Here is a 12,613-nt window from a genome sequence, read left to right as displayed (position 1 = left end):
TGGCAAACAGTAGTTAATAATTATGGTAATAGGGATAAGAAAGCAAGGATCAATAAGAAGATATGGTATGAATCTCCAAAAGTGGGAGGATTGGGTCTCCCCAATATAAAGTGGTATTACATTGCAAATCAATTAAGATATGTGATAGAGAGGATGATAGGAAATAAAGATTTGCAATGGTTAGAATGGGAGACACAAGAGAAGAAGTACAGGTTGGAGAACATTTTTTTTTAATTAAAAAAAATGGGAATAGAGAACCTGATGAAAAATATAATAGAGATTTGGGCCAAATATAAAGAAAAATTAATGCCAAAGATATCACCCCTAATGCCAGTGGTGATGATGGGGAATTTCCCAGAGAATTTGAAGAAAGAATTGGAGAAAGATTTAAGGGAAAAGGGAATAAATAAATTAAAAGATTGGATGAAGGAAATGGACAAAAACAAAATAAAAGAGTTAGTAAGAGAGAAGCGAAATGCTTGGATGGAGGCACCACAACTAGAACAATGGACAAAAAAGTGGAAAGAGGAAAATATAGAGTGTAGAGAGTGTACAGAAATGGAAAGGTTGATTTTACAAAGAGAAAACAAAAATGGAAAGTTAGTTGGTAGGGGTATAATGAGTGCAGTGTATAAGATACTAATGAGCATGGAAAAACAACAAGAACATATTAAAATGATATGGGACCAAGATATGGTAGGACAGTTAAGTGGTCAAGAGTGGGGGAAGATATGGAGTCAACGTATATTTAAGAGTATGTCAACAGGAATAAAAGAAAATTACTACAAATTAGTATGGAGGTGTTATTTAACACCAGTAAGATTACACCAAATAGATAAGAAATATTCAGTAAATTGTTGGAGAGGGTGTCAGGAAATAGGTACGTATTTTTATATGTGGTGGGATTGTAAAAATATTCAGATTTTTTTGGGAAATGGTATTTAAAGAAATAAATGAAATAATGGGATGGAAGGTAGAAATAGGCCCAAAGATAGCATTGTTATCAATATATGAAGGGGTCCAATGTACGCAAAATAATAAAGAATTAATAACTAATTTACTAACAGCAGCTAGACTGATAATTGCTAGGAATTGGAAAGACCAAAGAGAATATAAAATAGAAGAATGGTATAAAGAAGTCTGGGATATTGCTATTAATGATAGGCTAATGGGGTGTATGGAAGTTAAGCAAGGAATATTAAAGTGGAATGATTTTGAGGAGATTTGGAAACCATTTGTCAAATTTGTATTAGGAAAAGGGAAAGGGTGTAAACCGTCACAAGATGTGTTACAATTTTGGAGTGGAGAATAATGGTCCCAGGGGGTGGGTTGCACCTTTTATTATTATCATTTTTATTATGTTATTATTGTTATTGTTGTTGTTGTTATTATTATTATTATTATTATTATTATTATTATTATTATTATCATTATTAGATTATTGTATTAAGTAGGTTTTTTTCTTGGTTCTTTATCGTTATTATTGTAGTAAAAATAAATAAATAAATAAAATTTTTAAGAAAGAAAAGAAACCACACTGGCTACTTTCTCTTCTGAGTGGTCGGCGGAGCTTCACAGAGAATCTACCCACTCTCAGGCCTCTGTCTGAGGGTATCTGAAAGCAAAGTGTCATGTGGTGTGATGCTCCAGAGAGCAGCTGCTGCAGCATTTGCCAGCTGCTCTGCTGCTGCAGCATTTGCCACAGAGGGTGAGCGACCTCATCAAAACCTGTCATGTTGCTTTACCTGAAGAGTCCCCACCCTTGCGTAATTCACTTTGAATGTTAGTTTAGGCAATTGCTTGATGGTAACTGGTTTGCAGTACACACTTCATGAAACGTAACATCTGTTTCAGAAATTGCAGAACAAAAAGACCCAGGACAGTGGCGCTGTTTACAATTAATTCAATGTTTGTTTGTTTTTTAAAAATAATACTTCCATTGTGACCCTTCTGATAATGATCGTTTTTGGGGGCAATTATTCTACAGCTGTATAGTATATCTATATATTATATGTCAGAGACCGAATATTATGGTACATATTCCTAAAACAGCACAGCTTCATTCTGAACTGTGATCTTGGGTGTCGTTTCCTCATCATTTCAGTCCTTCACTGAGAGATTTGCTGCTCATGTGGCACTGTTGCCTTTTTCCGGAACTCTTCCAGGAGACCATTTTGCTGAAGGTCGTAACTGAAGCGAGGCAGAGGCTAGTTCAGCCTTCTCCATCCTGGTGCTGTCCAGATGTGTTCTGCTGCAACTTCTGAGAAGTTGTCCACGCTGGTTGGGAATTATAGCAGTTGCTGTTCAACATGTCTGGATGGCAGCAGGTTGGGGAAGGGTATGCGACTAGGTAAGAAATATAGATGAAGTGAGCAAATATGCAAAGTAAAACGTTTATGAACTAGGGAGAGAGAGAAAAAGTCCTTTAATACTTGTATTACTTTCTTGTGTTTTCCTTACTTGTACTCTTTTCAGACATACATGATCAGAACAACAAGAAGCCAGTGATGGTCTATATCCATGGTGGATCATACATGGAAGGTACAGGGAATATAGTTGATGGCAGCATACTGGCAAGCTACGGAAATGTCATTGTTGTGACCATCAACTACAGGCTAGGGGTTCTAGGTAAGTGATTTTTCTTCTTCTACTAGTCTTCCTGGAATAAGTAAGCCATGATTATTATTTTTTGGAGTTACTTCCAATTTATTTCTGTTAAAACTATTGAATCTGATTGATGCATTTTCTGGATTGGTTGAAACCTATGCGTCCAAACCCCCCCTCCCCACGGTGGCAGGTAGTGTGGTGTGGTAGAAAGATGTTGCCTTGCCTCTCGGGCCCCTTTCAGAGTCTGTGATTCTATGCTGATGGTTGTTGTTTTTTACTGTGAACTGTGACTATTGGTCTCTTGGCCCCTTTCATGGGCCAAACTCTTTTTAAAATCACTTAGATTTCCTTTTCGTCAACTCTTGCTGTACTTGTAATTGTTAGTATACCTGCTTTGTGATTTTTCGAATAACATATGGTAGATTAGGGGAAACTGAATTATGCCACAGAGGTTGTTTTTTCCTTGTTGCTTGTGACTTCTTCTGTTGGTTCAGAAATCCTGGACTGGGTTATAATGTTATGAATGCAAAATGGCTACAATAATTTCTCTACTTGACTCAGAGACAATCTCTTTCAGTGACTATTTCAGATTAGATTGTTTTACAAATACATCCTTATAAGCAATGTACTTCACCAGTCCTGAGCAGGGCCGGCTCTACGCCAAGCAGGATATAACACTTTGAAAGTGGATTGAAAATGGTATATGGAGTGTGTCTTGGGCCCCAACAGTTGTCGGTGCACTTCAATACCGTTATAAAGCGGTAGTGTAGATCCTGCCCAGGTAGCAATGAACAGAAGATAGGTCTGAGTATCTTCTTACGAACTTATTAGCAGATACATTTGGTTTTTGTTTTGTGAAATATGGGATTTGCTGCCAGGTGTGTGTGTGTGTGTGTGTGTGTGTGTGCAAACTATGGCTATTCCTATATTACATTTCAAAATCTCAAGCAATTTACAGGAGTGCATAGATAGTCTCCTGAAGGTCAGCATAATTTTCTCACTTGCACATGTCTGTTTTTAAGCTTTCTCATAAAAGTTAAAGGCTTCTGGTTGCTAAAACCTAGTGAAATACAAAATTAGATTGCCTTATATTACCTTGATAATAAAGTGAGCAGTTGGTGGGTGTTTTATGACATTAAATTGATTTTTTTTCTGTCTCTGTTTAAACAAACAGACAAACAAACAAACCAAGCAGGGATGCCTTTCTAGTTTTCTGTGTTGCCTTTTTGATTTCCTTAACTGAGTTTAATTTTCATCTCCATTGGCAGAACTACTCGATCACAGAGATTTCATATAGCAGTACATTTTAGCCACCAATTTTATGCCTGCCTCTAGGAAGAGAAAATGTGTGTTTTCTCATATGGGATTAGCTATGTTTATAAATAAAAGAAGTGAAAATGGATCTTATAGGTGGCACATTAATGTTAAGGGCTTAAATTATGAATGACACAAATATTGCATCTTGGTTACAGTGATGACCTGGGCTTACCAAATATATAAAATAAAAATCTTGTACCTGGAGTAAGTGGGGGTGGAGGTCCAAAGACAGAGCCCCTGTGCATCTTTTTGCATAGCCCACAGAAAATACTCTGTTTATCTAAGCTGTACTGCTATTGCATGTGCTTTCAAATTTGTTCATTTATTGATTCATTTGGGAAGAAATTACCCCCACCTTCCCATTTTTTTAAAAAACACTTTAGGTATTCCCTATGTTAAGGTGGTCAAAAGACCCCCACCAAAAGACCCCTTTCTGGGGGGAAAGTGTACACCAATCACTCAAGACTTGGTCACCAGATCCCTCCCTTCCCCCTTTCATTAATAAAGAGTCATTGGAATGCAGTTGGCAAGTTGCTCAAGGTTGCTCTTCACTTTCTACCCCCGCAGGGAATGCCCCTAATCTGCCTGCTCAAATGTAGCAACTTCCTATACCACAGCTGCCGGGGCCTTGGACCCCGGATTCAAGCCTCCATTCTTCCAGACACCTTGGCACTCTTACTCCTTGTTATCATGAAAACCACCCCAATGGTCAGCAAAGTTAGTTTCGCCCGCCCTTGCATGGGGGCTTATCTGGTACGGTAAATTACATAAACAGGGCATAATTGTCACAATATGTATGTATTGTTATTATGTATTTTCATTTATGGAAAATGTATAATTCTGCAATCAACAAGGGATGGAGGAGGGATGAGCCATGAGCTCATCAGGAGGGGCAGGGAATGTTATTAAAGATGTTGGTTGTGGATGATGGGTAGAGAAGCTTATCTTCGATCCGTCGAGGGTGAGTTTCCTCCTACATGTGTAGTTCAATAAAGAAGTGGTCACTGAATCTGGACTTATCTGGTTTTCCTGTTCCCTCCCTTCTGGTTGGGTTCTTTAGCCTAACACCTACTTCCAATCAATAATCTCTATCCATTCCCACAGATCACAGCAGATTACTGTGTCACAGTAAATCTAAAATAATCTACATTCAGAGTCAAGGCATAGACTACAGGCCAAGAGGCACATACACACTATATAATCAGACCATTAAGCATCAAGAAAACATCTCACCATTTTATAGATGAGACTGAAACCAGTCCGTAGGGCGATAAGGTAATCACTGGAGAGCATTCAAAATAGATTTATGAGACGATGGTTGCGTTCCGACACAACAATAGTCAACAGTGGGGTAATAATCAACTCAACAGTTGTTTATCTAGGAGGAACTCCCCACACAATGTGATAATAATCAACTGTGGTGTGGATTAGGATCAGCACTGAGTTGACTATTAGTCCATGTTGAGTTGACTCATTCATCCCCTGCCCTCCCTCCCCAACTCAGTTCTTCCGTTAGTATCCCATCAGCCATTTCTGCCAAAAATCTATCCTGCTGGCTGGACTAGTGATGCAGCTGCCACTTCGACCGCTCTTGCCTTACGACTCTGTGGCTGAAGAAATAACTGATGGTGCCCTCCACATAACATGATAACCAATGGTGGTTCAAAGAGCCAACTCTGCACAGTGTTGGTTATTTGCATTGGATATTTCAGCCAAATAACCAACCGTTAGTTTAAGAACTCCTGCCACACAACACGATAACCCATGGTGGGTTAAATAACCAACTATTTAAACCACTGTTGGTTATCGTGTTGTCTGAACCCAGTCAATAACCCAGAAAAATGATACAAGCTACAGAATATAAACCAAATCATGCATGTTGCATGATATGAGCAAGTAATTAAGCACAATGTAAGAAGTGTTCATGCTTGTGTACACACAACTGGCACAATACACTTAAGCATGTACTAAGGATTTAACAGTTTGGGAAATACAAACAATTTCATTTTCCCATTCTGGATGCACAAGCAAACTTATTGTTCCTCTTTTGCAGACTTCAATTTCTGGCTGACCAACACCTATGTGTTGCTTCTCTATCCTCCTCCTCCCAATCCACTTGCTTATTCAAGCACATAGGCCAGCCTAAGTGCATTTACGAGAGGATGAGGATGTTTCCATCTGACAGACGCTTCCGTTTCTTGGAAGCAAGAAGTGGCACATAACAGCAATTTTAAATTTCACAGTCCATCTCCATGCAAAAAAGGGCTGCTATTGCCTAGCCAGATCTCCTTACCAAAGCAGAAGAAAGTAAGAAAATAGTAAGATACAGTATGTATCTGGAGGGGAAACGGATGATACAATTAAAGCACATTTTCTTCACTTTAAGTGGCAACAGGGACCAGAGCAGGAACACAAAATTGCCATGTCGTTGCTTTTTCTCCAGTATGTTGGCAAGGGTACCTTAGGCATGAGTTTGAAATGTTTTCTATCATTTTTGAGCAATGTTTATATGTATGAATGCAGTAGATGAAAAGAGCAATCCTGAGTGAGTGTTTCAAGGACGATGCACCACCTGACCTTGAGCCAGCCGGCTTGTGCCAAATAGGGCATACAATGGTGGGGGTGAGGAGCGATTTAGCAAGGCCACAAGTTATTATAATGTTGTTTTAAAGTGTTTATAAAGTTGTATTTTCCTTTTTAAAAAAGATGTTTTGAACCACCCATTGAGTGGTATAGAAATGAAATAAATAATAAAATAAATAAAATTCTTAAGCTTACCCCTGTTGCAAATCTGGTGTAGCTGACAATTGGGCCCATCATGGAGAGCAGAGAGGCTTTAGATCCAGTGGATCCAAAGCTGGTTCTTCCCTACCCGGCTGATGGAACACCCAGCTTGGAAGTTTCTACCTGCTACCACTGGGGTACATGAACCACTGGCCAAGGTGCAGCAGCCATTTCTACTGGTGGAGAAGCACCAATCTGCCATCCAGCATTGAGGATGATTAGAACTGTGCTCTTGTACATACTGAAAAAGGAGCCATTAGCTGTAAGAAAAGGGATTTCCAGACATGGAAAAAAGGCTGATCCAGGTCTTTGGACCTTCTGGTTAATTAAAGATGATGATGATGATGATGATGATGATGATGATTTACATTTCTGTACTGCCCCATAACCAAAGCTCTCTGGGCAGTTTACAAAAGATTAAAACATTAAAGCATTTAAAACGATATACAAAATATAAAAACATTTTTAAAAAACGTAGAACAGTGTACACAAAGCCAACATACATCTAAAAACAGCTATTGAGCTGCAGCCAAACCTTGAGCATGTCTTGGATTGACTAAAATAGTCCTTATCAATAGACTGCCATCTCCTTATACACGTCAGGTAGGGGTGGTTGGGTGGAGGGTTTTTTTTAATGGTTTGCTTATTCTTGTTTTCTCCCATGAGGTCTTCTTCAGAACCGGAAAGGTGGATAGAATTTTCTTAAGCAGACGTTTATTATTCATTTATTGATTCTTTAATGCCACAGTAATTTACAGGTTCAGTTTCTAAAACTGTCATTCTGTTAGCACAGGCAAATTATCTGTAAACCTCCTTCAGTCCGATTCTATCTGATTTAGTTTCTGTTGGCCGGAAAATTATTGGGAGAACTGGATGTGCAAGTGCTTGTGCAAGCCAATCAGAGGTTTAAGATTCATAAGTGTATCCCACTGAAAGCATAGGATAGCACCTGCATCCAGATATTCATCCTATTGAAAGCATTGCATGAAATCTATATTTGGAAGTATCTTCAGATGCTTATCCAGTTTATACCTGTAGTGCCTAAGTGCAAGGATACCTGAGTTCCTCCTCTGCATGTCTGTGAATATTAGGGCTGTACTCCGCTTCGGTTTGGTTCATAGAAGCGATAGCGGAGCGGCCTGATTCGCCTCTGCCAAAGGTCAGGTTGGGGGAGCTGCGGATCAAGACAAAGCGGATCGAGACAAAGCAGATCCTTTGCCTCGATCCAGAGCTCCGAAAAAAAGGTAAGTGTGGGGGGAGGGGGGCTTACCTGGCGCCACCGCGGTCCGTGTGGTGATGGCGGCAGAGCCAGGTAAGGCGGCAGGGGGGAGGGGGGCTTACCTGCCTCCGTCATGGTCCGGTGGTGGCTTCAACTGAGGCTCAGGACTCAACTGGAAGAGCAGGCCGCGGCCATGGCCTACTCTTCCAATTTGAAGCCTGGCCTTCAGTTGAAGCTGGTGCTGGACTGCAATTGAGGCAGGTAAGTCTTACCTGGCTCCGCCTCCCACCACTGCCGCGGTCTGTGCGGTGGCGGACGGTGGAGCCAGGTAAGCGGGGAGGGGGACTTATTCACCTGCCATTTTGTTCCCCCTTCCCCACTTACCTGCTGTCCACTGTGGAGGCAAGTAAGTGGGGAAGGGGGGGGAAATGGCGGGTGAATCACGATCCGACCCTTCGGATCTCGCTCTGGGATCCGATCCAGTGTGGGTCGGGGGAGGGTCGGATTGGCGCGAACTGGTTTGGGCCGATCCGAAAGTTCTGGATCAGGCCGTGAAGCGGTTCGGGGGGCTGGTGCACAGCCCTAGTGAATATGCTACAGTCTGGGGGAAAAGAGCTGAAAACATTACAGAAATAAAAGGATAGGTTTCAACTTTTTAATTTTTGTGACCCACCCAGAGAGCTCCGGCTATTGGGCGGTATAGAAATGTAATAAATAAATAAATGAATAAATGAATAAACATCCGTACTAATAAAACTACTGAAAAGTATCTTAGCATGCATTTGTATGCACGTTTAGACAGAAAAAAATCCTACAATCCTAGCATTCCCCAGCCAGCGTAGGAGTTGTAGGACATTTTCCCATCTAGACCTGCCTGGGAATGCGCCCTCCATTCCTTTCTGATTTCAGCCTCTAAGGCTGTAGTGTCCTAAATGTGCCTATTTCCTCATCAGCATACTTAAGGTTGCACTGTGATTGCACAATCTAATCTTCTATGATTCCCATTGAATAGCTCAACATAATTTAGGTGTCTGACTTTACAATATACACACTGTTACCAATTAAAGAGTTGCATAACCTAAGAGTTTTTCTTCGTTTAGACCATTGAATGCTAATGATGAAGGATATATGCAATAACAACGAAAGGCTTACTGTATAAAAGTCAAGCAGAGGGCAGCCCAAATCCCCCAGTATTTGAATGCATATACTTCACCTTCAGCAATTATGACATATGTGAATTAATATGCTGAAAATGGCTGACTTTCTATAATAAGCATGCTGGTTACAAAATTAACTATATATGCCACACATTAGGCTGTTTGCTATCTCCTCTGTTCATAATTATTGTTGGGGGATTTTCCCTCAGCCCTTCCAATAGTGATGCTTAAAGCATCACTCCCATCGCTGCTCAGAACATCCCAGCCATCCTCTTACTCTTTTGATAAGTGTTCAAATGATTACTAACATAGTCAGTAATAAATTGGGCCATATAGCTGAATTCACGGGGGGGGGGGAAGAATGATACTAATCTCAAGATTTGTCAACACTTCACTCACAGACAGAACCTCTCTACAAAATCAGAGATTCGAAAGAGCCATAGAACCTTAAATGCACCAGGAGAGATGTAGAAGGATCAGTAAGACATGCTAGCTGAGTCATACACTTAGCTATACTCCAGGGTGACTTACATACATAACTGATCCCCAGTCTGTTTGGAAAGCTTTGATCAGAGATAGAAGAAGTACTGAAGAAGGCAAAGAGTGAACTGAGAGATATTTTGTTTTCCTGCTGTACCAGGGATAAAAGAGCCACCTCTAGCCAGGTGACGTACATTTGAAAATAGCAAAGTGCATAGCCTTGAGTAGTTGCAGAGTTGGACTTGAAATCTGGCAGATGTTCCCTACACAGGTTCAAATCCTGTTTACTATGTATCTGTCAATGCATACCTGAATGGGGTGTTTGTGTTTTTTTTATGGGCAGAGGGCAAATGTCTATCTAATTCATATTAATGACTTGGAGTACATAAGCAGTTGGGTAGTGCTTAATGATTAAATCAGATTTTATAACTTTCTCAGCATGTCAGGGATCTCCTTCCCTCTTTAAAAGAAAAATGGTTTTGTACATTAGGGCATTCCTTGTTCCAAGCCATTGAAGACAGTTTTTCTTTCCTTAACCTCTCATTGGCGGTAGGAGGAATTTCAGGAAGCAAATGGTTGGGGAACAAATCCTCACCTCCCAGTGCATAGTGGTCACAATTTGAATTGAGGCCATGCACACTTACTCTTAAGTAAGAAAGTAAGGGAGGGATCAGCTACAAACTCTGAAATTAAAGCCATGGCTAGACCAGGCCTATATCCTGGGATTGTCCCGGGATCATCCCTGTGCATCCAAATGACACACAGGGGATCCCGGGAGCAGGCAGGGACGACCCCTCCATCTGCCTGGGATAATCCTTAGGTCTAGCTCTAAGGTAAGATAACATGTAGTTTGACCCTGAGTCAACTTCAGAAGCAGAGGGAGTCTTACAGTAGAGGAATTATTTCGTTCCATTTCCACCCGCTGGCATTGACTTGATCTGTAGTGTGTTGAGCCGATATGCAGATTCCGTTCTTTTAATGGTGGCAATTTTGAAAATGTGTGTGTGGGGGGGGGGGGGATTTTGTGGAAATGGTGTTGTAATATTTAAGTATTTTTAATTGACAATCTTGCACAAGTGCACATGATTGTAAGTCCACCTGTCGGCTATATATCCCCAGAGAGGCATATTCCCCTCTTGTCAATATCCTGTTCAGCTTCATCCTTGCCACACACTACTTTGTTTAGCCCAGGAGAGTGATATTCAAAGAATCTGTAAATTCACTCCAGCCCTTTTACTGCAGTGGATGATGAAATTGACAAGTTCATTGACAAGTACTGAATATGGTTCTGCTGGGCTAAATGAAATGTGGAGTGGATGAAACTGGCAAGGATATTGACAAGATGGGAATATGCATGTGCAAGGCTACACAGCAGGCAGGCAGGCTTACTTTGTACGCACCTGCGCAAGATCGTATAACACCATTCGTGCATATTTCAAGATTCCCCCAATTTTAAAAGAATTGTGCAATTTACACACTGAAAAATAATTATGAAATTGGAAAAAAGAATTCGCTACAATTCGTCACCAGTCACTGGATTGAAAATGCTGTGGAATCCTGATGGGCTTGAACAGAACAGAAATACCTACTTCCCCATTCCTAGCCTTTTTCTTTCTCTTGCTTCCTAGCCACTAACCTTGCTCTTTCTCTCTTACTCACTCCTTTATCTTCCTGTTTCTCACCATCCCAGTCTCTAGTCTCACTATTTCTCTTTCCCCCTCACTTCTTCATTGCAGTTTCTACCCCCTCTTATCCTCACTCTTCATCTCCTCTCTACCCCTTTGCCTTCTCATCCTGCCCACTGAACAGCTGGCACCTTGGCATTTTCAAGAAGGATGCAGACAATCTGGAGGAGGTTCAGAGGAGTGCAATGAGAGAAACAAAGCCCTCTGAGAAGAGACTGAAAGAACTGGGCATGTTTAGCCTGGAGAAGAGAAGATTGAGGGGAGACATGCTAGGACCCTTCAAATATTTGAAAGGTTGTCACACAGAGGAAGACCAGGATCTCTTCTTGATCTTCCCAAAGTGCAAGAGATGGAATAATGGGCTCAAATTACAGGAAGCCCAATTCCAGCTGGACATCAGGAAAAACTTCCTGACTGCTAGAGCAATATGACAATGGAACCAGTTACCTAGGGAGGTTGTGGGCTCTCCCACGCTGGAGGCATTCATGAAGCAGCTGGACATCCATCTGTCAGGTATGCTTTTAGGTTGATTCCTGTATTGAGCAAGGGGCTGGATTTGATGGATTATAGGCCCCTTCCAACTCTACTATTCTATGATTTTCCAATTTTAAAAAATATTTTTTAGGTGGGCAAGGAGTGATGAGCTTTGCGGGTACTACACTGGGGACCCCACCCTAACCAGTTGCTTCCATAGCCTTTCTAGGATTTTGACTGTCCAAATCAAAAGAAGTTCAATTCTCTACTGTCTGGGTGAAAAACAGACAGGTGGCAATTCTGTGGCAAACAATGACTGTTATACGGATGACAAGTCACTGAAAAACTCTTATCCCTATATAGCCTTAGCCTGCCGGCAAGTTGTTCTCTAATATTTTGTCTGCACTGTTGAGAACATAATGATTCCATACTGGAATCATTTAACATTATTTTGGTAACTTGCTGAGCACCTCCTTTTAAGCGTCAGTTCAACTTGTACCTGAGGCAGGAGCTGCTATTGCCCAACTTGAGGTGTGCTACTTGTCATGGCATTGGCTTATACATTCCCTTTTTATTCTTATTGTCTTGGATTTTAATAATAAGCCTGCTTCTAGGAGGGGAATGCAGTGCTTTGCGAGGCAAAGGAAAAGGATTAACTAGAGACTAGTGAAGAAACCTGAGATAAAAAGGTATTTTGTTAGAATTGTTTTCTTTGAAGGATTGTGGGAAATTGGTTTCCCTCCCCATTCCCGGGTTGCAGCAGTGAGTGAAAGAATTACATATACAACTGCCTACTATTAAAATAGTCTCAGATAAACCTTCTTTAAAGTGCCAATAAGCCTGATAATATGTATTAGTAATTTAGTATGAATTACTGCTCAAAGCCTCCC

General features: G+C 40.9%; 1 protein-coding gene across 3 annotated transcripts in view; it reads left to right on the top strand.

Moving 5' to 3' along the window:
* Nucleotides 1-12,613, top strand: part of NLGN4X (neuroligin 4 X-linked) — a 218,376-nt gene that overhangs the window by 114,266 nt on the left and 91,497 nt on the right. For all 3 annotated transcript variants that reach the window (XM_063126348.1, XM_063126347.1, XM_063126349.1), the window contains one exon: nucleotides 2,476-2,628. In XM_063126348.1, the coding sequence (XP_062982418.1) occupies nucleotides 2,476-2,628 (153 nt within the window). The remainder of the gene's footprint in view (nucleotides 1-2,475; nucleotides 2,629-12,613) is intronic.

Source organism: Elgaria multicarinata, chromosome 5, assembly GCF_023053635.1.
Source record: "Elgaria multicarinata webbii isolate HBS135686 ecotype San Diego chromosome 5, rElgMul1.1.pri, whole genome shotgun sequence".
Classification (NCBI taxonomy): Eukaryota; Metazoa; Chordata; class Lepidosauria; order Squamata; family Anguidae; genus Elgaria; species Elgaria multicarinata.
This window is presented reverse-complemented; position numbering and strand designations above follow the sequence as displayed.